At 49.5% G+C, this 24,418-nt stretch overlaps 1 protein-coding gene across 38 annotated transcripts in view; it reads right to left on the reverse strand.

The window, feature by feature from the left end:
• The window catches only part of CAMK2G (calcium/calmodulin dependent protein kinase II gamma), a 53,959-nt gene that overhangs the window by 14,807 nt on the left and 14,734 nt on the right, over nt 1-24,418 (reverse strand). For 21 of the 38 annotated variants that reach the window (XM_044239862.1, XM_044239858.1, XM_044239845.1 and 18 more), the window contains exons 4-13: nt 19,440-19,494; nt 18,492-18,557; nt 15,688-15,760; nt 15,441-15,543; nt 14,920-15,003; nt 14,197-14,291; nt 13,494-13,616; nt 10,365-10,448; nt 10,087-10,129; nt 5,554-5,597 (exon numbers count right to left, since the gene is read on the reverse strand). In XM_044239862.1, coding sequence (XP_044095797.1) covers nt 5,554-5,597; nt 10,087-10,129; nt 10,365-10,448; nt 13,494-13,616; nt 14,197-14,291; nt 14,920-15,003; nt 15,441-15,543; nt 15,688-15,760; nt 18,492-18,557; nt 19,440-19,494 — 770 coding nt within the window. Of the gene's footprint in view, nt 1-5,553; nt 5,598-7,488; nt 7,552-10,086; nt 10,130-10,364; nt 10,449-13,493; nt 13,617-14,196; nt 14,292-14,919; nt 15,004-15,440; nt 15,544-15,687; nt 15,761-18,491; nt 18,558-19,439; nt 19,495-24,418 lie in introns of all 38 variants that reach the window. The other 17 variants (XM_044239835.1, XM_044239839.1, XM_044239844.1 and 14 more) reach the window with 1 other exon arrangement.

Here is a 24,418-nt window from a genome sequence, read left to right on the forward strand (position 1 = left end):
TCGACTGTCCTGCAGGAAAACCCAAGACAATCCTTTTCTACTCAAGGGTTGGTTTCTACTGGGTTAGTAGACTTCTGTCAGTTCCTCTCTCCATCTTCTCAGGGCTTTGACTTCAGCCATGTGCAGCTGAGTCCCTCTCAAGCAGCACACTGCAGCACTGTTTAAATACCACATCATTTATAAAGAACCACATCTCACTTTTATTTACAAATTAAATATTTATTTAAAATTGGAAGCCAGAAAAGGATTCAAACCTACTTTCCACACTTAAACAAATATTCAAAGAGTACTTAAGAAAATGGCTATATCCCTTTTTCTGTTGTTTTTTTTTTCTTTTTTCTTTTCTTCTCTTCCTTTATTACTTTTTTAAAGACTGGATGGCCATTCTGGCCTGGGACGAGCAAAATGCACTAACTGTCCTCAGCTAGGGGCCTCTCAGGATCTGAGAGTCTGTGGCCCCTCCAGTCTTGTCCTCGCAAGTGGCTGTCATTCTTCTACAGACCCTGGGTCCCTGTATCCACTCTCAAAGAAACCGAATCAGAACCTGGGGTCCTTACACTCAAGAGCACAAAGTGGACTCAATGCTCAAACCAGGGCTAATGTTCCAGCATCTTGTAAAAACTTTTGGACAGCTAGGAGGAAACTTTCCTACAGACCTTAAGCACCAGGAACTGGGAAGGGAGATGCTGGGAAAGCAAGGTGTGGTCTCTAAAAGACCCAGGCTGCTCACAGGTCAGCATCTTCTGAGCAAACTCACAGGCCTCTCTCATACACACTGGTCATCACCTTGACCTTCAAGAGAGTCCAGAAAAGTTGAACCGCACACGTCTTGCTTTGTCGTCCCCCGCTACCTTTCGCAGCACTTCCGTCCAACCATGCCATTCATTGTTATATACACATTCCCCATTCTAAGAGGTTCTGCAGCCACATTAAGAGCAACTTGGAAAACAAAGAAGGGGAAAAAATAAAACCCATCCATAATCCTACCTCTCTTGCTAGTCTTTTTTCTTAAATAATTTAAAAATATCATTATAAGCTACATCCAAGTTGATGCCTTACTTTTAAAATAAATAGCATTTTGATTTTTATTCTGGTTCTCAAAGCAATGCAAGGTCTACATAAAAAAGGTAGAAAACACAGAAAAATACATAAAATAAAAGTTTCCCAAATTCCCATCACCCGGTGAAGTTACTATTAACACTTCATGGGGTTTCTTCTATCCACATAATATATACTGAATATAATCAACAAACATATTGTTTTTTTAAACAAAATTTAGATGATGGTGTACATACTGCTTTATATCCCATTTTGACCACTTGATATAAAACACATGATTATATAGTCATGAAAAAATTAATAACTCTGTAAAGGTCTAGTACATGGGTTTCCTGTAATTATTTAGTCATTATCTTATTGACTTTTGAAATCGTCTCCAATTTTTTCAGTTAGAGATAATGTTATGTTGAACATCCTTCTGCTTTCAATTTTTCCATATTTTGAATTATTTCTTTTTTCTCCTAAAGTTCATTTATTTTTGTAATCTCTACACCCAGTGCAGGGCTCAAACTCACGACCCCAAGATCAAGAGTGGCATGTCCTTCCAACTGAGCCAGCCAGGTGTGACCTTGAGTTATTTCTTTGGGAGAAATTCCCAGAAGGAAAATTAAAGGGTAAAACCAGCAGTAATAATCTTACAGCTTTTGACATGCAGGCTGTTTCCAAAAGGGCCACTGCAATTTACTCTACTATCCCAAACTTAAGAGTCAAAATGTAGAGGCTCATTTCAACTTGCATTTCACTGATACTAGTGAGGCTAAACCTCCACATTTGTTAACCAGTTCTACCTCCTCTTCTCTGGGTTGTCAGAGCAACTTCTCTGACCATTTGTCTACTGGGCTTTAGGGGGAACTCTTGTCTGCTAGGCAGAGCTTTTTGTAGAAAAATAATATTAACCCTTCCCATCACACCGCTGTGAGTATTTTCCTCAACCTGCTGCTGGCCTTTCAATTTCGGTTGGTCATTCCCTTCTTAAACATTTGCATCTTTGCCTTTGTTCCCACCACTATATTCAAAGTCTTTTCTTATGCACAAAACTCGAGGAGTGCATAGCAGGGTCAGACACTAGCTTCCCCACACATGTTCTTGCTTGAAGTGATTTATTTAACCATTTGCTGGCCCTGCCCTCATCCTTCTCAGTGCTCCGTAAGGTCCAACACTGTTGCACACTTCTGTTCTTCCCCCACCTTTTCTGTCTTTTCTGTTTCCTTTGATGACTCTTCTTCCAGTCTCTCAATGACAGATGGCCCTGAAATTTTGTCTTTACTGAACTCTTAAACCTTCACACACTTTAGATTCATATGGGAGAAAGGGAGTATTAATAAAATTCAGATTCTGCCTCCCACCCAAGTCTTCCTGAATCTGAATTCCAGGCTGGACCCTGAGAGCTGTATCTTTTTAAATTAGCTCCTTACACTAATATTGCATGGTTGCACCTGACAATCATCTCTGGGGCCAGCCCTCTAGAAAGTTCCATCAGAAACCTATCCTTCAATGGCTCCTTTATCCATCTTTTCACCACTGTCTTGGCTGGTACTGCTTTATTTCAGGTCCAAAATAGTGAAATTTATCTTATTTATTTATTTAATTTTATTTCACAAAGTAGTGAAATCAGTCTTTCCTTCAGCCTTTCAGAGCTACTGAAGTTCCCAGAATCATCGCAGTTTCAAACCTCTATATCTTACGCTATTCCCTCTGCCTGGAATATTGTTCCCCCTTTCCTGCTCACTTCAACCTAGCAAGATCCTTCAACTCAGTTCACAGGCCATCACGTTCAGGAAGATTTCCTGTTTCCGCATGAATTCTGGTATCTGTTCCTCCAGGGCCCACCCTTACCACACCTCCTTTGACAGACCTGCCCACAGCACGCAGCACTGCTGGTTCCCCTGTCCCTCCCCTTTAAGGTCTCTGAACACCTTAAAGGGTGAATTATGTCGCTGTCTTCCCAGCTCCCAAAGCATGGAACTGGCTGAGGAAGTGAACTCATGGGATTCATTCACATGAGTCCCCATCAGCATGTCCAGTGCTGACCTCTTTCCTGGGCCACCTCAGGTACTTCCCAGCACCTTAAAAGTCCTCTCCCCACAGATCTCCACCTGTCTCTTCATCTCAGGGGGGTCCAAGTAAAACTCTTGCTGTCATCATGGGCATTCCTTCACAACCACTCCCATTTCTAGCAGAGGTACCGCCAATCCTTCCAACATCCAAGGAGCTTTGATATCATCCTTGATGGGTCCTTTCTAACACATCCGGTGTGAACTTTGACACATCTCTACGGGGAGCTAATATCTAGTCAGTGCCTGCATCCCTGGTGATAGCTGGGTCAGTTCTCCATAGGTAGGGCCTGTTCCCGTTGGTCAGTTCCTGGGTTCTTCTCGTGGTTAAATATTTTCAACATCAGTCCTTTCTATTTCTTTTCTTTTTTTTTTTTTTTTAAAGATTTTTATTTATTTATTTGATAGAGAGAGATCACAAGTAGGCAGAAAGAGAGGGGGAAGCAGGCTCCCTGCTGAGCAGAGAGCCCGATGTGGGGCTCGATCCCAGGACCCTGAGATCATGACCTGAGCTGAAGGCAGAGGCTTAACCCACTGAGCCACCCAGGCGCCCCAGTCCTTTCTATTTCTAACCACCTTTTCTTCACCCTATGCCCAGATTACAACAAATCCTAATTGAGACCTCTGTGTCTAGTTCCCACCCTCTTCTATTCATCCTCACACCCTTAGCCAAATCCTTCGAAACCATTGCTCTCACCATAGCTTCCCTGCTCAGTGGCCTACATTTCCTGTGGTCTGACACACAAAACTCCAAACCCACCACCCAACCAGACCAATCCAGCTGTAATTTCGACATCCTTCCACCACAAACACCATGTTCCAGTTGGACAAAGAACATCAATATATAGAACAGAATCCATAAAAATATTTTGTTGCTTTTAAGTTATAGCAGGAACACCTTCTCCTTTTAAAGAAAAGTGTACCAGGTAAAAAATGAAAGGTGTGTCTTTCCACCCCGTCCTCGCCTCCAATCCCATTCTCTCGAGGCAATCGCCGACTGTGTTCCAATCTTCCTACATCCTTTAAGTTTTCTCCAGTAAGTTTTTGCCCAGTAGTTTCTTGGACGGAGCCATGAAATGTAGGGTCCAGTACCACAGACCAGACAGTGCTTAGCTGATTCCAGGTGTGTCCAATTTCCTCTTCAATTAACCTTGCAACTTCTCAAAACTAGATGAAAACTACATCAACCTCTTCTCCTTCTGGTGTGCCCCTAGAACTGAGTACAGCCCTGGGCCTCTGATAGGAACTTATCTAACACTTTGTAAAGAATAACTGATTCTAGCTTCTTTCCTGGATAGAAATATGCAAATGCCTTCTCCAGCTAAGCCTGGCACCCTTTCCTAACTTGGTTCCACCCATTCCAGTTCACGTCCCTATTACTGGGAGGCTGCTGGTCACCCCCAGATCCATGTCAGCTGGTGTGTGTGGAGCTCAAGCTCCCCTCCTTGGTGCAGAAGCACACAGAAGCAGGCATGCAGAGAATGAGGGAAAGAGGAAGGAGAGCGGGGAGGGGAATGGGGCACAAGTGTGTATCTCAGCTGGGGACAGACGATCCTGGGGAAAGGCCCAATTTAAGCTTTTGTTGGAATATAAAGGTTTGGATAATTTCACCGTTTGAAATACTCGATGGTGTAAATTGGTAGGCTTCAAGATGGTACGGATTCCTATCCAGTGCCCTAGCCCCAGGACCCGTTCTGCCCCCAAAGCATTTACAGAACACTCTGGGCCCTGTGAGGACCCCTAACCACCTCTCCTTCCCCTTCACCAAACAGCCACCCCCACCCCCAGGGCTTTCTGCTGGTCCCCGTGGGACCCCGTTCTCTCCTCTTGTTGTGATCCTACAGGAAAAGCTCCCTCACCAAATGGGAATGAGCTGTGATATACCACTTCCTTTGCCTGTTTCTGAGGAGCCTATGCCTCTAGAAAGTTTAACACACTTTTCACTTAGTGGCATTTGAGCTGGGTTCTGGAAGTGCTTTGGAGATGAGACAGAAAAACTAAAAGGATAGTGGCTTCAGGTTCCGAGCCCTATACCCTGAGTCAACCAGGCCTACTTTGCTTTCATTTCATATAAAGGGTCTGTGCTCCAAAAAGAAAAAGGAAAAAAGATTACCCAAATGACCTCAAAAACCCTGAGAGTAAAGTCGTGGAGAGGAGGCATGTGTCTGCCTTGAGGTTCAGGACTGAGCTCTAGTAAACCAAAATTTAGATCACTTCCCCTGAGTCTTTACTTTCAAGCTAAGGTCAAAAGAAACGCATCTTTCTTTTGCCCTCTCAGGCCAATGGAACCTGCTGTTCTGAGCACAAAGGTTTTTGGTTTTAAAGCAGAAAAGCAAGGATAGGAAGGTTCCTGGGGGAAAGGAGGAACAAGGCTAAGAACCCCCCAAAGAGATTGTAGGGAGAGAGGCCAGTCTCGGGCTACAGGGATGCAGACACCTACCTTGACACCACCGTCCGACTTCTTGTTCAGTAGGCTTTTGGCAGCTGTGAAAACAAAAAGAAAAATCAAGCCTCTTGCATTGTACGCTCTCCCTAGCCTGAAGTCTGGCAGCCGGATCCGCAAGAGTCTGCTGTGTCTGACAAGGGGTCCAGGAGTCTCCTGAAGCCCCTGGAAGAGGCCCTTCCTGGGAGCCCCAAAGCAAGAAGGGCATCTCAAGCTGCTTCAGACCCTCAGGGTGGCACCCCAGGATCTCTCCTGCCACAGAAGAGGACAGGGACACACTGCACATGGGAGGAGAAACCACATTCAGTACAGGAGCTGCCTGGGGTACTGGGAACTCTGCCTTCAACCGCTTCCACCCACGTCTGGAAGCAGAGTGCCAGGGTGAAAAGTGAGGGCTCCGTCCCTAGATGCCACGGAGTTCCTCAGAACGGCCAAGCTGGAAGGATGCAAGACATCTCCTGAGAGCTCTTAAGAAACGTGAGTGTCACAGTTCACAAAGGAGACCAGACGTGAGGACAGACAGACACAGACACAGAGACCAGGACCACCTACAGGAGGGTTTTGCCGGGGGGTTGAAGCCTTGACTGGGCAGGTCCTCACCAGGATGACGGGGTCCTATCCACCCCTCTTTCCTCAGTCTACTCTCTGGACTCACTGAGCAGGAAAGGCTGGGCAGAGTAGCAAGGTATTAAATCGATTCTAGCCAGGCACAGGAAGAGGCTCAAGGCTGATAGGCTTTGTGTAGGAAGGCTGGTGACACCAGCTGGCCACCAAGGCCACAGGTATGTAGCAGACAGTGGATGGGGGAGTCTGGGAGGCACAGAGCCCAAATGTCTGAGCCACCTGGACTTCACTGGCTCTACCAGTTGCTCCTTGTATGACCTTGAGTGAGTTCCTTAACCTCTCTGAACCTCAGTTTCTTTATCTGGAAAATGGGATAAAATAGGGCCTAGGTAACAGGACAGGGGTGGGGACCTAAGGGGACCATGAATGAAAAGCACTAGGCAGAGTGCTTGGCATGTAACAAGTACTCACTAAGTGTAAACCATTGTCACTATTACTGCTGCCGTTCTTCCCTTAGGTGGCAATTCCTACCCAAGTTGGGGCCCATCTCTCTCCAGTGAGAACAGGGATCCCACCCTCACAAGAATTCTAACCTCCCCAAATGGCCTAGGATCCTATCTCCAGTCATGCTGGGGTGATCTGAAACTTATTTTTTTAATGTGTTTACTATGATGCCTGACCACCTACTGTGTTAGGTGCTTTATATATCAGAGTTCAGAACTCTGGCTGCCCATTAGAATCACTTTGGGGGAGCTTAACAAAAATCATTATGCCTATCCCATGCCCTAGGGGTTCTGATTTTATTGGTCTGGGGTAGGGGTGTCCGCATTAGGACGTTTGACAAACTGTCCTCTACAGGCAGAGTTGAGAGCCTTTGACATACATGATCTCCCCACAGCTTCTACGCTCCACAGCCTTTCAGACCTGGAGGCCTGCAAATGTCAGACTTCACAGTTTCAAGGGGCACGGCTTCCCCTGTGGGTCTCCCAGCAGTGCTGAAGTAGCCTAGTCCTAGCACTGGGCAGCTCCAGCCACGCCCAGGACTGTCTCTGTGGGGGCTGCCACTGGCCACAACCCTCAGGCAGGCCAGGCTCTCGGCCCTCCGGAGGAAAGCCTCCTGCTGCCCAGCTCCACGTCCCCAGGCTATTGCCTCCTGAGAGTTGGCAAGCGCCCAGCATGCACGGCTGGTTAGGGGGCTCTGTGACACCAATGCGCTCGCAGATGCCAAGTTAGGTGGTCCGTCCGGCATGCCCATCTCAGCCCGCAAGCATGGGACTCGCCTCCCTGGTGAGCGGGCCTGGCATGCTGGCCCTCCTGGTGGGGTGGCAGGGAGCCGAGGCAGGCGGTCGGGGGACTCATGCCACGTACCTTGCCCGGCCAGGCCGGCGGCGCTCGCGGCAGGCGAGGCGGGGGCGGAGCTCTGCCTGCCAACTGAGGGGATACAATCTCTCAGTGCACAGAGCTGCCGCAAAGCCACAGGGGCCAGTCAGCAGCGAGCATGCCCCAGCACGAGGCGCGGGAGCCGCTGGCCGCCCACGCACAGCAGGGCCCAGGCGGCGTGGCCAAGCCAGCCGAGCTGGGGGAGCGAAGGCGCCGGGGGCAGGCTGAGGAGCAGGTGCGGCCAGCCCTGCAGCAGTCTGGGGGCCTGAGAGGATGGGGTTCGGTCAGGGTGTAGGGATCACCACAGCTCTAGCACCTGGCCTGGGAGCGCCTAGGGAAGGGTCTACAAGGGAAAGCCTGAACTAGGGAGAGGCGGGGTCCTTTCTGAGGCAGCCAAGCTAGCTCGAGGTTGTGAGGAAAAGGAGCCTCAGCTTCAGAACTGCCCTCTCTAGGGGACCTAAATGACGACATTATCAGAGAGCCCTTTCCTCTGGCCATATTCCAAACATTTGGGGCCCACGGAGGGCACATGGCCCTCATGCAGCTAAAGTTCACTGATGGGCCCCAGCTCCCTATTCCTCTCTTAATCCTCCAGTTCCTTGGAGACATGGTTTGCTTTCCTTCTTCAAGGCAGGTAGCCAGGACAGACCGTTTTTCTCAGCCTGTACTTCAGTATTCCAAGGGTGACGATGCCAATAAATGAGCCTCCAGAAAGAAAACAAAAGCTGCTGAAGCTATACATTCTAGAAGCCCTGATTCCACAATTAGCCAACTTGCTAGAGTCCAGATTGCACCCCCTATTTGGGGTAGACTCAGGAAACAGCCTAGTTCATGCCTTAAAAAACACACACAGGTGCTCTTCTTGATTTTATACCTGGTGACACCTCTTTCTAGAGAAGCTTCTAGAGATAGGCTCCGCCCCCAACTGTTCCAGAGTCAGGGCAGCAGAGGGCATCCTATAAAGCTTGCAGCACTTTTTCAGTCTCCTCTGACCCAGGGCAAAGTGAGCTCAAAGGCAGACAGGGTCTGGGCAACAAGGACAGGAGGAGGCTTTTTAGGGATGAGTGAAAGTGCTTTGTCCTCACAGAGAGGCCAGTCTCCTGAAACCAGGATACCAGTTTCCTGAAATGGAATGGAGGTGGGGGAGGTTGATGTATATGGAGGCCATGGGACAGGGCACATGCTACTGATTTCCCAGTCTAGAAAAGAAGTAGTAGCCCATTATCACATTTCTTCTATTCAGAGATACAACAGATCACCCTTTTAGTTGGGCACAGAAATGCCCTCGAGCGTCCCCTAGAAAGGCTCTCACACTTCTGAGAATGTAGAAGCTTCCAGTAATTCTGAGGACAAGCCTGATGTGGAACTACAGCTCCATCTCCATTGGAGGCAGCCAAGCTGTGCCCTCCAGCTCTCCTTTGTGAGAGCTGAATCCATAACAATAGTCTTCCCCTCATGGATACCCACATAAGAATGAGCCCCAAACCAGGAGCACAGGGAATGGACCTGAGGTGGGTCACATCCCTGGCTCACTCGCCAGTCATGCCCCTCTGGTGCCTGGGGGGCTCTTGCTTCGGTTAGAGCCTCACCTGTGGTATCCTCGGACCCAGGGCCCTTAGGTTACCCTGAACCAGCACAGACAAACCCCTCAAGCTCAAGGGAGCAACCTTAGCCCAGGGCGGCTGCCATACAATCCTGTCTCCATATCAGTGTAGAAGGAAAGCAAGGGAAGGAATCCCACTATGAAATGAGAGAAGGGAGTCTTCAACCAAAACAGTGGGGCTAGGGGGTTGCAGGGCTGGGGAGACTGGGTGAGGGGTGGTGGGCAAGGTGGGAAGAGACCTTCTGTCTTCAGTTAAGTTCTGACATTAACCTTTTCCTCACAAGAAAGCCGTTCTGCTTCCCTACTGAGGGCAAACAAGATGGGGGTTTGGGGTGGGGTGGGTGGGTGGAGTGTCTTGCATCTTAAAAAGAAAGGCCAAGTGATTTACAAATGACTGGTCCCAGTTCCCCCAATTTCTCCGTCAAATTTAAGTAAGTTGCTTTCCCTCCATCCTGCTGCTCTCTCTTTCTTCACTTTTACAGCTAGTATCGCAAAGCATATTATAAGCACGGTCTCTGTAAAATGTTTAAACATCTGGAAAAATTTCTATTAGTCATCTCCACTTAGACACAGCGAAGTAGAGAATCGTCCCAGTAGACAAATTAATGGTGGGTGAGAAGATTCATTACACCTCATCTCTTTCTTTTCCCCAGCCCATTGTCCAATACCCTATCGACTGGCTAAAATCCTAAAGCACTGAGAGTCTTTAGAGAATTAAAGAAGAATCCCCAGGGGCAAGGGAGATGGAAGGCTGGGCAGTTTCCTCCTTGGGAGGGTGTAGGGAATAGAATTCATCAATGTGAACCCAAGAGGAGTCCCCCAGAATGACAAGTTGTAGGACCCAGCAGTAGCAGCCCCCTTAAAACAGGGTCTTCTTCATCTTGGTCAAGGTGTTGCCTGAGACACCCAGCACTGGGATGGCAACACCCCATTCTGACCCACTCACCTCAGTAGAATTAAAGTGCACAGCTGGGGAAACATACCTGAGAAGTTTCTGGAGACAAGCATGGTCGTGAGGATGGCACCCTGGGGAAAGAAGAGGGGCCTGTGAATTCAGCTGGACTCTAGAAAAGCAAAAGTTAGGCAGAGGGCAGCTGCTGGCCAGAGCTTCAAGCCCTCAGGTCTTTGGGGCCCCCCAACAGGTATAACCTTCACAGCTCAGCTCCAGCCGCAAGGGAGCTTTCTCTTGTGCTGGGGTAGGGGGTGGACTGTCAATAGCTATGGTTTCAGGATGTCGGCAGCCTGGAAAGGCAAGACTCACCTTCAGTTTTCTCCGAGCATTGAACTTGCGTAAGCACTCCACGGTCTCTTGACGATGCATCATGGATGCCACTGTGGATCGTTGCTGGAAGCCAAACAGACACACCTGTGAGCCCTCCAGCCGGGCCCCCTGCCCCTCACCCTAGTCCCAGCACTGATGGCTGTGTGCTCAGCCACCCCAGAGTTGATCTGAAGGTAAAATGAAGTCATAGATGTGAAAATGCTTTTACAAGAAAAGCACTACCCCAAACTCAAGGTTATTTAAGGACAACAATCCAAACACAAAAACACCACGGAGAATTGATGCTAGATGAGGAGGGTGCGTGAGACAGCACTCTCCCCTTCCTTGGGAAATGGAAGCTATGGAACGGAAGAGAGTATCCTGTGTGTTGCGAGCCTCACACAGTCCCTCCTTCAGCAACTGTTTACTGAGCCCCTACTGCGTGCCTAGGCCTCTCCTTAAAAATTTAAAAACTCCCCTGACTCATGACCTTCTCTGTATAATGCCATTTCTTTCTCTCTTCCTCCTCATGTCCTATTCACCTCACTGAAGAAAGGTTTCAGTCTCTCACTCCACTGCGTCTGTCAGCGAAATAATGAAACTGGTCTTCAACTGGTCAGAGTCCATGGAGTCTTTCCCGTCTTTATCAGGGATTCTGTGGCATCTGATTACAGATGCTCCCTTACTGAGACCACCTGTTTCTTAGGGTCTCCTACTCCTGAACCTCCTCCTGCCACAGAAGTTCTCACTCCCAGCCTCCTTTGCTGGCGCCTCTAACTTTGCCTGTCTTTACGTGCTGGTGTTTGGTGGCCATTCCTTCTCTTACTGAAGCAAATACAAGCCCGTAGTGGGAATTCGATCAGTGTAAAAACAATCCCATTTATTTCCATACCACCCACACAGAAATGACCACAACCTGCATTTCCAATTTTAACTTCTTTTCTAATTTCTGGAACCACATTTCTAACTACCCAACTGATGTCTCCAGCTAGAGGTCCTCAGACACCACACTCAGTCAAACGAAGATCATCATCCTTTCTCACAAACTGGCTCTTCCTCCGGTTTCCTGAGTTAGTAAATGGCACAACCTTTGCTTATTACCTACTCAAAATCTGTCAGTCCCCGTGGGTCCCTTGCTCTTCTTCACTCCCTAAATCCAACTGGTCACTAAATCCTTTTGAGTCTACCTACCAAACATGTCTCAAATTTGTCTATTCCTTGCCACGCCACCCAGGCTATCACTACCCTTAGCTGAGACCTCATCCGGTCTTGCTCAGGCAATTACAACAGCTTCCTGAACTCCCTGCCCCAGCCTCCTCTTAAGTTCCATTTTGTACACAGCTTCCAAAGTGACCTTTCTTAGCTGTGTATTTTATGCCCTCTTTGTTTTGTTTTTAATTTATTGATTTAAAGACAAAAATTTTTTTTTTAGATTTATTTTATTTATTTATTTGTCAGAGAGAGAGCACACAAGCAGGGAGAGCGGTAGGCAGAGGCAGAGAGAGAAGCAGGCTCCCTGCTGAGCAAGGAGTCTGATGCAGGGTTCAATCCCAGGACCCTGGGATCATGACCTGAGCTGAAGGCAGCAGCTTAACCAACTGAGCCACCCAGGTATCCCTGTTTTTAATTTATTTTTTTTTAAAGATTTTATTTTGGGGGTACCTGGGTGGCTTAGTCAGTTAAGTGTCTGCCTTTGGATCAGGTCATGATCTCCAGGGCCCTGGGACTGAGCCCCACACTGGGCAGGGAGTTCAGTGGGGAGCCTGTTTCTCCCTTTCTCCCTTCACCTTCCCCTGCTTGTGCATGCTCTCTCTCTCTCTCTGTCAAGTAAGTAAATAAAATCTTTAAAAAAAGAGAGAGAGAGAAACTTTATTTTTTTCTAAGCTATCTTGACACCCAATGTGGGGCTCAGACTTACAACCATGAGATCAAGAGTTGTATGCTCCACGGCCTGAGCCAGCCAGGCTCCCCTTTGTTCCCTCTTTAAATCCCTTAAATGGTTCCCTATGCTTCCTGAATAAAATCCAAACTCATTAGACAGAAACTTGTATGTCATGGAATCTTTCTGGCTTTGTTCTCTTGCATTTTTGTAGGCGTATCTTCATCTACAACTAAACTACTTAACATTCCTTCAACTTGCCACAATTTCCCATGGCCTTTCACCCTGGCTCATGCTAAGCTCTGCCTGCAGGTTATCATCCTGAGGAACTCCCAGTCAGTTGCCAAGAACCAGGATGGGGTCACCTCCTCCATACAACCTTCAGTAATCTCACAGCTCACCAGGTAGCAAGAGTTGCTGTGCACTCGTTAGATTCTTTTATGTACTTCTCACATTGCAGAATGGTTGCCTGTTTGAGTGCCTACCTCCCCAGATGATTTTTAAGGTCTTTGGAGGAAAGGACCACGCCTCACTCATCTTTCTATCTCCAGGACCCAGGCAGTGACTGGTACCAAAGAGGCATTCAGTAAACATGGGAAAGGACAAATACATAAATGCATCCTGGTTGTCAGAAGGCCTAACTGTAGCAGACCCTCTTCTTAGTTTGAAATCACACTTCACTTTATATAATTTTACAGAAGTATTTATGAAAACAGAGTATGTCGATCCACACTGACAGCTGGTTGGGGGGGTGCAATTCTCCTAGGGTGAGTTTTTTTCTTTCGGTCATGAACTTCAAGATGTTCTTTTTAACTCCCAGAGGCCCCTTTTGTTTATTTGTTGGATCTTGGTCACATTTCTGTTACAGTCGTGCGACAGCTGAGATCTGAATATGTACCCTCAACTTGGCAATTCAGTTTGGGTTTTGCCAGCTGCTTTCCATCTTCAACTACCCAGAGTCCGAAAGGGTTACCCTAAGCCTTCATCCAAGATCAGAACTAAGTCACACCTGACAAGTGAGTGGAGGGCAAGATAGGTTGAATCTAATGAGGCCACCTGCTTCCTTGAATCCCTCCAGGGCCCCACTCAGTCCCCCTCCCTCTCTGCTGGGTCCCTGCTCAGGGCCCAGAACAGTCATTCCCTGCTTATAGACAGTAGCTATAGACAGTAGCTATAGACTTATAGACAGTAAGAGGGCACACTGAGGGCTGACATCCCTGAGCTGCTCTACCCCAGGTGAAGACACTTACACAGACCCACGGATGCTTGAGAGCCTGGTCAGCTGTGATGCGCTTTGCAGGGTTTATGGTCAGCATCTGGTTGATCAAGTTCTTGGCTTCAGGAGTCACCGTGTCCCACTCTGGTGATGGGAACTAAGCAGGAAGAGGGAAAGGAGGCATATAACCTCTTTGAGCCTCACACCCTGAAAGGGAGGCTCTGTCTTTTTCCCAGCTCCTATAATCGGAATACTCTGTGCTAGCTAAACCTGCCCCACAGAGAACTGGGGAGGCTCTGGGGCATCCCAGTACCTGTGTCAACTTAAAGGACTAGGAGAGGAAGACAGAATCACGGTTAGAATGCCAGAATATCCAGTCAGAGCAGGAAGGGGACTCTTAACATGTCCTGGTTCAACCCCATCTCCTTACTAGAAGGGCCCACTGCAGTGGAGGGAGCCATGCCACTTCTCGCCCCTATGTTGGTGGCACACCACACTTCTCAGGCCATTCTCTGCAAATAATGGATCAAAGAGCTTCGGTGGGCTTCTCGATTTTATAGGTACCAAGAAAGACTGTGAAAAGAATTGTTCCTGGGATAGGGTGTGGCAAGAATTGAGACCTGTATGCCCATCCTTGGGTCCTCAAAGTTCCCTGACACTCCCTGTACCCCACAACACACTATATATGCCCCCTCTTGTGGAAACAACCTGAACGTCAAGAACAAACCAGTCCTTACATCATAGGCCCCGGCCTTAATTTGCTGATACAACTTGTGTTGATCCTCATCCCAGAAGGGAGGGTATCCCACCAGGAGGATATACAGGATGACCCCTATGAGACAGAACAAAGGTCACTGGGGTCAGTAACCGACTCCACTGAGGAACCAAGAAAAGCCACAGAGGGCTCAGCCACCTGAAAAGTCAAGGTTATACCAGAGGTGGAAGTGGCTATCAGCTAAAAATGCTGGTGCTTTCTGCTTTGCTTCCTCCCCCATGTCAGCAAGCCACATCGGGGATGTCTTTAGGCATACCCCATCCTCTAGGTGTGGGTCAGTCCCTCTTTAGGAAGGATGAAGCATAGGGCATCTGGGGGGCTTAGTCAGGTAAGCCGCTGCCTTTAGCCCAGGTCGTGATCCCAGAGTCCTGGGATCCAGCCCTGCATCGGGCTCTTTGCTCAGCAGGGAGACTGCTTCACCCTCTCCTCCCCATTCGTGGTCTCTCTCTTGCAAATAAATAAATACAATCTTAAAAAAAAGGAAGGCTGCAGTATAATCCAGGAAATACTTGGGGAGGAGCATGTGATGAGAACAGACATCCCAGGGGCCCTAGAGCCAACACCGTGACTTCACAGACACCAGACACTTGTGGGGCCCCCAAGGAATAGCGATGCCTCTTTTTCACCACCGCTGGAAGTTGAGGGCCCTTAACACCAAAAAGCTGAGAGTGTGGAATGGGCTTACCGCACGCCCAGATATCCACAGGTTTTCCATAGGGATCTTTCCTCAAGACCTCAGGGGACAAGTAACCTGGGGTTCCAGCAAAACCTGTAGCAGAAGAGAGGGCAGAGGCACACTGAACCTGCTTTTTCTCTTGTTAAAACCACATCAGCAATCTTCCTCCAGGTCCCTCCTCGTTCCTGCTGTTTTGGGTATATAAGCTCTCAGCACATGGGCGGCCTGAGAGACGCAGACTGGGTTTCTTGTAATGCCCAGAATAAAATCACAGGGCAAGTCCAAGTGCCTACCAGGAACTCCCATTTCTCCCCAGAGGCAGCAAGAATGCGGGCTGACAACAGCTAGATTCACTGCACTGAGTCACCTAGGGCCAGGGGACACTCTGTACCCTCCCCCACTTCTCCAGTCTCTGAGGAGACAGGGGCCGGGCCGTGAAGGGTCTGGCTTCCAGTTCTGAAAGAGGAAAGCAGATCAGGAAGAGGAGGAAGGGCGGGGGCCACATTCCAGGAAGACAGGGTCACTCTTACCAAACCAAGCCTGCTGCTCTCCCTGTACTTCAATGGCGAGGCCAAAATCAGCCAGCTTGACGGCGGCACCCTTGCATTTACTCGCCAGCAGCAGGTTCTCAGGCTGAATAAGGAAGAGAAGACCTCGTGAGGCACCGGCCCTCAGACCCTGAGGAAGCCTAGTCTGGGTCCCCGCAGTCCCATCACCTGCCACCAGGTGGCGCCTACGCTTCACAAGCAGGAGACAAATGGGGAGCCTGGGTAGTACCTTCAGGTCCCGGTGGACGATGTCATGCTGGTGGATGTGGTTCACACTCTCCAGAATCTGATGTATACAGTGGCTGCAAAAGCACAAGGAGAAGGAATGTCAGTGCAGGGTTAAGCCACTCATCCACAACCACACACTACGGATACAACCATGGAAATCTGGGTTCCAGAGTCACAGGGAATCCCTGAACAACAGCTAAAAGCCTGGGACTCTGGACATCATCTAGTTCAACGTATTGTACAGAAGAAGAAACTGAGGGCCATGCATATTAAGTGGTTTATCAGGGGTCTCCCACTAGATAATGGCTGAGAACATACTAGAACAGAGTTCACCATACCTCCTTGGACGGTAAAGGCCCAATATCACCAGTCCATTTCCAAGAGACTGGAGACACTTCTAAGCAAAAGATACCATCTAACCTCTTCCTTCTTTTTTTTCCCCTTTAGTAACTTTCCTTGGAGAAGAGGCTTGCGATGGCATCTTAGGAAGGAGAATACAACTGTACCTCAGTTGTTTCGCTGGGGGCACACTCATTCATTTATTTAAACCTTTACTGACTACCTCCAGGCACTGTGCTTGGGACCACACAGACTCTGAAGATCAGTAAAACCCTGTGCCTGCCATGGTTTATCATCTAGTAGAGGAGATAAGACCCAGCACACAGACATTTTTAAGAAACGATGTCCTTGGGACGCTTGGGTGGCTCAGTTGGTTAAGCAGCTGCCTTCAGCTCAGGTCATGATCCCAGCGTCCTGGGATCGAGTCCCACATCGGGCTCCTTGCTCCGCGGGGAACCTGCTCCTCCCTCTGACTCTGCCTGCCATTCTGTCTGCCTGTACTTGCTCTCTCCCCCTCTTTCTCTCTGATAAATAAATAAAATCTTTAAAAAAAAAAAAAAAAAGAAAAAGAAACGATGTCCTTAAGAAGGTTCCAAACAGGGCAACTGAGGAGGATCTGGTAATGATTTTTGATAGAAAAAGATAAACTAACCCGAGTCACCTACAGCTCCTATTTCTTTCCTCTCCTTTTCCTCTCGTATCTTCTTTTCCTTCTTTCTTCCTTCCTTCCTTCCTTCCCTCCCTCCCTCCCTCTCTTTCTTTCTTTTCTCAAATAGGCTCCACACCCAATGTAGGGCTTGAACTCACTATGGGGCTTGAACTCATGACCTCAAGATCAAGAGTCATATGCTCCATCAACAGAGCCAGCCAGGTGCCCTCTCTGCCATTTCTTTAATCAGGCTGCCCACCTTCCTAAACATCTGACCACACTTGCAGTCAGACTCCTGGCAGGGAGCATTAGCGATCTAGAGCAATGGTAAAAACTGGGGGGACATCTGGTAATACCTGGAGACATTGCTGGCTGTCACAATTAAGGTGGAGATGCTAGTGGCATCCAGTGGGTAGAGGCCAGAGATACTTCTAAAACTCTATAATGCATAGGAGGGGCCCTCACAACAAAAAGTTATCTGGCCCCAAATATTTGTAGTGTTGAGGTTGAGGATCACTGGCCTAGAGAATGAGGCCCCCATTCGCAGGTACTAGCATGTGTGCGGAGCAGGCTTGTGCAGGGGTGCTGGGCTGGTGACCTGGACTTCTGACTCTTCTTCTAAAATCTGATTCTCAGGCTTTCACAAGAGCCAAGGGGTCTTACCGGGCTCGTGTAGGCTAAGGCTCAGGCCTCCTTTCAAGACACAGCCCATGAGTAGGCCAAAGAGACTTTAAGACCGAGCTGAAGAGGCAAGTCTCCACAGAAATATATAATTAGAACAGAGCCAGGCTAGCAGGGAGAGCCTTCTGGCCAAAAATGGCAAAAGTGCGAAGTGTCCCAGCAGAGCCAGGCCAAGCCCACTGGTACAGTCACACACCACCCCTCCCCTCCCCCTAGCCAGCTCGCCCTCCTCCCCGCCGGGCTCCCAGAGCTATCACCGCCTCCTCCTGCCCCGAAGTCCGGTCCTCCCCTGCTGGCACTGGAATTCATCTCCCCACTTGAGAATTTTTCCTGAGGCTGAAGCATCTGAAGTTGATCAGCAAACACTGGCCTCTCAGAGTTGAGAAATTTGTGAGGAAGCTGTACTCCCCCACTCTCTAGAGGCAGCCAGAGCTGCCACATATGCCAGATAAGCTGCAGGCAGGATGATCAAAACCAGGTTGTATGGACATCACCCTCAGAGAAAACTCGGGGCCGGGGGAGGAGCTGAGGCAGGAAGGACCGGCCACACAAAACACCCCAGAGCTGTGGTGTGGGCGGAATTCTGCCAGGGCTTCCACAGGGGCGGCTGAGGGCTGAGGGATGTGGCCAAGGAACAGTTCTCCAGCCGGAGGAGTCCCACATCAAGGCTGGTCGTGGTGGTCAAGAGACTAAGGGATTCAGGCTGGAATCTCTTTTGAGAAGGTTCCTGGTTCATTAGCCCAGATGTTTACACTCCTTCAGAACGCAAACCACGTTTCTTCCATCTCTGGAACATTCCCAGGGTGCCCTGCACACAGTCAAATTGGTCAGAGGAAAGAAGCAGGAGTAGGAGGAGCCCTTGGGCAGGCTGGCAAGTACACAGCAGTGCAAAGAAAAGGTATTTCTGGGGTAAAGGGGTAGAGGAAGCTTGTAATTGCTTCACAAAAAAAAAAAAAAAAAAAATGGCTCTAACTTCTAACATCACCCATAAAATGCAGCTCAGGTCCAGCTGTATGGAACCTTTGTCCAGAAGGGAGCTCTTCTGATCTATATCCAAAGACTCTTCAAATAGGCCCAATGCCTGCCCCCCACGAAGTGGCTGAGACTCATAGTGAACTCAAGGGCCCTGGCCTAACCTGGCATCAGCTTCACTGTAGTACTCTCTGGCCACGATGTCTTCAAACAGCTCCCCGCCAGTCACACTGCAACCAACAGACAGAGAGTGTCAGAGAAGGCAGGTCAGGGGGCCAACCCCAGCATCCAGCAGGCAACAGGTTACACCACGGAATAGCTTTTAAGGAAATCCCAACTCCACATGCATTCTTTCCAAGAGCCCAGAAAGTATTTGATCCTTCAGTGACATGGGGCTTCTCCTTGGGGTAATATGGGCCCTCCTTTCCTCCTGCGCATGTCTCTGCCGTTACCCACAGATCAGCTAATACTCAGGCAAAGATGAATATACAGGGATCTAAGAGAAAATTGTCAACCTACTCCGAAAGTCATAGCTTTATTTGAGACCAATATGAATACTAAGTTACACAGCTGCCCAAGAAGGACAGACCTACTCCTAAAGCTGAAGAATAATGAGATCAAGGACACAGAGACCCAATCCCGAAAATACTGGAGAGGCATTTTCAGGAGGTGAAGAGCTACTTTTGAGATATTAAACCACAACCAAAGTGGAGGAGAGACCAAGTGGAGTCCAGTTTATGACTAATAAAAGCCACCTTTAATTTCCCAGAATTTTTTTTAAGGTCATGCGAAGAGCTCTATTCTGTTTCTCCACAGAAGACAACACACCAAGAAACAAGAAAAAAAGCGTCTGCACGAGGTGTGCTGCTGAACAGAAATGCGAGCGCAATGCCCTCCGGGGTCTCGAGCCCTGGGGAGACCGTGAGGGAGCAATGCAGTCCTCTCCGCAGCCTGACCATTACCGGAGGAAGGTAAAAATCAAAGCCTTTCCCTCGGGTAAAGGAGAGGGGCCTTGGCAGAAGCTGAAGACCTAGTTCAGGTCTTTCTCCAAGCCTTCATGGTGAGCCAGGTGGAGGGAAAGGCCCCCCACACCCTCAGAAAGAGGCACTTACAGGTCAAACACGAGGTAGTGAAACCCTTCTTCAGAAATACTGTCATGGAGGCGCACTGCAAGAGAGGAGAGGGGGACAGAGATTAACAGAGAGAAACCTCGGAAACCTACTCCTCTCCTGCTCAGCAACCCCACCCCTGCCCCAGCCTGCCAGCCTCCCTGGATGGTCTTCTGACAGCAGTGAGAAGTGGCAACGTGCCCATCACCACCCCACCCCCAAGGCGAGGTGACATGGCCGCAGAGCAGAGAAACCACCAGACCCTGGGTCCAGTGCTCCGACTGCCACTTCAGACTGCCTCAGACGGAGGCAAGAGAGAGAAGGTTTGTGGCTAAGAAATAAGACAAAACAGAGAAAAGCAAGAACCTTCCCAGAGGGTCTAGTCCCGGAGAAGGAGGTCCTGGGACCTGCTGTGTGATGGTGTAATTCGGGACAAGAGTGGGGGTGCCTGAGGGAGGCTGACCATGGAGGGATAGAGGATGGTAAGACCGGGAGGGCCCGAGAGCCCTTCCACAGGAATAGATGGCAGACAGGAAATTAAAGGGCAGGAAAGAAGCTGGAAAGGTAGCGTCCAGCAGGAAGGCATGGGGAGTGAGGCTAATGGATGGTGAGGGTGGGAAGCAACATGCAGACTAGGCAACGACAACCATCACTGTTTATTCGGTGCTTCTTACATGCCAGGCCTGGGGTTAGGCTCTCGGCAGACACGACTTATTCTACAAGGGTTTACTGAGTGCCTGCTGAGCGTCAGACTCCATGCTAGATGGTGGGATTCAGGAAGGACACAGCGGGTTTCTCTGAGGAGTTTATTTTTCTGGACGACCACCCCGAGAGGAAGAGTCCTCCCATTCTACAGAAGAGGACAGTGGAGGCTCAGAGACATCGTATCTTACTGAAGGCCGAAGATGCAATAGGTTAAGATATCAGTCCAGCTCTTTCTGACTCCAAAGATGAGTCTACACCACTGCTCCCTCTAAGAAATGTGGTGAAGGCTGCACAGCCAGGCACCAGAGCAATGGGGCCTGGGAGAGAGACTAACCATGAATGCAGCTGCAGTAGCAGCACGGACAGGTCCGGGAGGCCCCGGCACCGAGCAGACGGGGGCATCTCACCAGCTGCAGGAAAACACTGGCAAGCAGAATCCCTTCCCACTCCCCGCCTCCAGAGCTCCTGGGCAAAAAACCAACCTAATGTCTTCCGAGGTCTCCTCTTCAAGCTTCTGCCCACAAAGACACCTCAGGCTTAAATGCCAACCCCTGAGCACCATTCTCATGCAAACACAAGGCGATACTGTGGCAAGGCAGTCCCTGTCCCTTCCCTCACCTGAACTCTCCTGAAGGGGAACCTCTATTTGACCTTCACGCCAGCCCTAGGCATTTTCAGGAGCACCTCACAGAGCACTTTAGGAATGGCCTGACACCAAAAAGACCCGCAAAGTTCTCAGATACACGGGAGTCACCATGTCTCTTCCTTGGTGGACCCCAGGCTGCCAACTGCCCCACACAAGAGGTTCCATTTCTGGTGTCAGACTGTTTCCTCAGGGCTGGGGTGCCTTCCTGCAGCCTCTCCCACCACCCCAAGATCACAAAATAGGCCCTTGGCCTTTCCTGCAGCTCTGTGGTTCTCAGCCGACAAAAATGAGGACTTGGGCCTGACAGGGCTGGATCGAGGGCCTATTGACTATTGAACGCTTCCTACTGCCTGCTTTATTTAATCTGATCTGGTCACTCAACTCTGATCTGGTTGCCCCAAATTCCACCCCCAGCTGTGATTTACCAATGGCATCAAGGGCAGGGGGTACTTCAAAAGCCCTCCTCCTCCAACTGTTCTCTCCAATACTTGGGCAAGCAAGTTCATACTTCTCTAGGCCCCCAGATGACAGAAGGAAGCTACAGTCAAGCCCATCCCACCCCCCCAATCAACCCAGGCATGCTCAAGTGAGCTCCCTCACAGCCTGCCAGCCCCCTCCTCATGTGTGCTTCTCTTGTCTAAGTCGGAGTTGCACACGGGAGTCCTGTTGCAGCTGCTGCTCCCTCGCTTCCAAAAGGACTTTCCATTTAATTAAAAATTTGCTATTAAAAAGCATTAAAGTGTGTAATACAAATAATCCCCTGGAAATCAGCTGTCCCAGAAGCTAAAGACCAGCTTCATTAGGGAGGTGACTAACAGTAGCAGGATGGCAAGCTAACAGTACAGCAGGTATGATGCTAACAACCACTCCCAGGGGAGTCCTGCTCCCTGGCCCTGCCTCTCCCTGCCCCCCGGCCCCCAGGTCTGCACAGCGGGGCTGATAGTGCTGCAAAAAGTCCAGGTGCCCAGGCCTATGCCAACGCAGGGAGGCACAGGCATGTGCCCTTCTCCAGGAAGGCCACACACAGAGCTCAGGTGGGAGGAAGCAAGGCAGGGGAATCAGAAGAGAAGAGCAGCAGCAGCAGGTTAATCCTTCCAGGACACCCAGCCCAGAGAATGGCTTTGATGTCTGCCCCAGAGCAAGGTACCACTGAGACAAGAAGGGACAGGTGCAAAAGGCCTCATAGCTGAACAAGATACTATCTTTTTTTTTTTTTTTTCCATTTGTAAAGAAAATTAAGAGAACTGAGAACAAGAGAAAAAACTTGACTGTGCCACTCTAAGTGCCTACCCAGCAGCATGTTGATAATAACAATCCAAGTGATCACTACTATTAAGTTGTTTCTAGGTGCTAGACATTGTGCCAAGTGCTTTACCTACATTATGTTTCTAAGCTCTCACATCACCTCTATTACCCCCATCTGGCAGAAGAAAAGACTGAGGCTCCGAAAGGAACTCATCCCAGGTCATCCCATGTGGCAGAACTGAGACCTGAAGTCAAAACAAACTAACATCAAGATCCTTAACACTGTGGAATTGCCTGCAAGGGAGACCCTTTCTCTGTCCTCTTGGGCAGAGGAACTCCAACCTGTCCCCAGTAGCTCTGGCTGCTCTGATCTGCTCGACAGTGTCCATGAGGTGCCCTTCTGGAAGCAGGCATGGCTGCACATGCCACGGACTCGGCTGTGAGGAAGAGAAACCTGGCCCCGCTGCCACGGAGCTTCCGGGTCAATGGGGAAGACGGTCGTGAAACCAGCACTTACACAAAGATGTTGCTACGCCCTACTGCGGAAAGGGCTACAAAGTAGAAGTAAAGGATGCTATGGAGGTGTGGAAAAAAAAAAAAAAAATCTGACACCCAGTCCATTCCACAGTGATTAGAAGGCTTGAAGTGGCCAAGGAGGGCCAGACCACTCCTCAGACAGAAAGACCTGGAAAAGGATTAAAAAGCATCTACTGCACTTCAGCAATAAAACTAGATATTTTTCTTTAAAAACTGTGGAGAGAAAAATGGTCCAAACACCTAAATACCTTAACTTAACGTTTCATACCTTCAAGGACTAACAACGCCATAACCCAAATGCTGTGGCTATTTCCGGTTTCTAGAAACCACCCAGCAATATGCCACATTTTAACTAGCAAATCTTGGCTCAAAAAGCTCTGAGAAAGTGTCCTTGTTAAAAGTGTCTGCAGCAAGAGCACAGTGGAAAGGAGGTCCTGCTTCCCGGGGGGCTGGCGGGGGACCGAGGCTGCCCCCCAGGAGCAGGTGGGCAGGAGGGCCTGGTCAGGATTCAAGGTGTTCTTCTTCTTTGCCCCTGCTTTTGCTCCACTTACTGTTAGCTGAATGGGCTCTAGGTCCGAGGTAAATGGCAGCCTGGCGTAAATACCCTGTGAACTGAGCCGGGGCGCTGAGGATTTAGGCAAGGTCCCTTCCAGGAGCTGCGGTCCTGCTTTTCATCGCCTCCGTTCTTTCCAAGCCGAGGCTTCCTTTGCCCGCTGAACCCTCAAACTTGACGAAGAGGCTAAATATTCTGAGGGAGGTCACAGCTACAGACCAGCCAATCCCACATGCAAACCTGGACAACAGGATGGCAAAGCCACAGACACACGGCCCGCACGCCAGCAGCGGGAGCATGCCCTGGAGACCACACTCCGGGGGCCGCTCAGGTTCTCCCCAGACCTACGGAATCAGAACCGGAGCTTCACACGATCCCTTGGTGATGTCTGAGCACATGAAAGTCTCAGTAGTGCTGCTCTAAATCATCACGCCAGACTGGAATTGAACCTGCTGGGGCAACTCAGCACGAAGGAAGACAGAGTCTATTCATTAGAGGAATTTAAAGCAGGGAGGCAAGCAGATCACAGGTAGAACACGCTCCATTCAGACTGGAGACAGGACGACTGCCGGCTCCTCCTCTCCACTCCACACCTCTGGCCACCTTTCCCAAGTTGTTTGAGGTTCTGCAGCACGCCTCCTAACTGAAAAGCTTTGTTTTTTTTTTTCCATCAATAAACTATTTTTTTTGAACAGTTTAGGGTTCACAGCAAAACTGAGTAGGAAGTCCGAAAAACATCCACATACAACTTGCCGCCCCCTCCCCACGCACGGCCTCCCCATCACCGGCATGCCCACCAGACCAGCGCGTTTGTTACAATCAATGAACCTACACTACACATCGCTGTCACCCAGACTCTGTAGTTTACATGAGCAGTTTGCTCTTCCAGCAGCTTTTTAACTTCTGGGATAGAATATCGATTAGGGAAGAAAACTGGGGATGCCTGGCTCCTTGCGCCAAATATCCTCCTCAGTTCAAGTGCCTCTGAATCGGACTGTAGCCAGAAGGGGAACATGTGCTCTCTTTCTGAGCTTCCTCAAGTCTGCGCCCCTTGTGGGCTGGTCCACTTGTATCCCTGCAGGATGGAGTTAAAGAGGCTGGCGCCAAAAGGGCCACAGCTCTGAGGGACAGGGCAGCGAAGAGAGTGGAAGAATAGTGAATTAGGGCACAGAACGGCCTCCTCTCTGCTACAAGCCAGATCGGGAGCCATAGCAACCTCAGCCTCCCGGATCCAGTGCCCCACCACATCTCCAGGAGCCCCGGTTCCCACCGGAAGCCATAGAGCCTGACCTGCCA

This window comes from Neovison vison, chromosome 2, assembly GCF_020171115.1.
Source record: "Neovison vison isolate M4711 chromosome 2, ASM_NN_V1, whole genome shotgun sequence".
Taxonomy (NCBI): Eukaryota; Metazoa; Chordata; class Mammalia; order Carnivora; family Mustelidae; genus Neogale; species Neogale vison.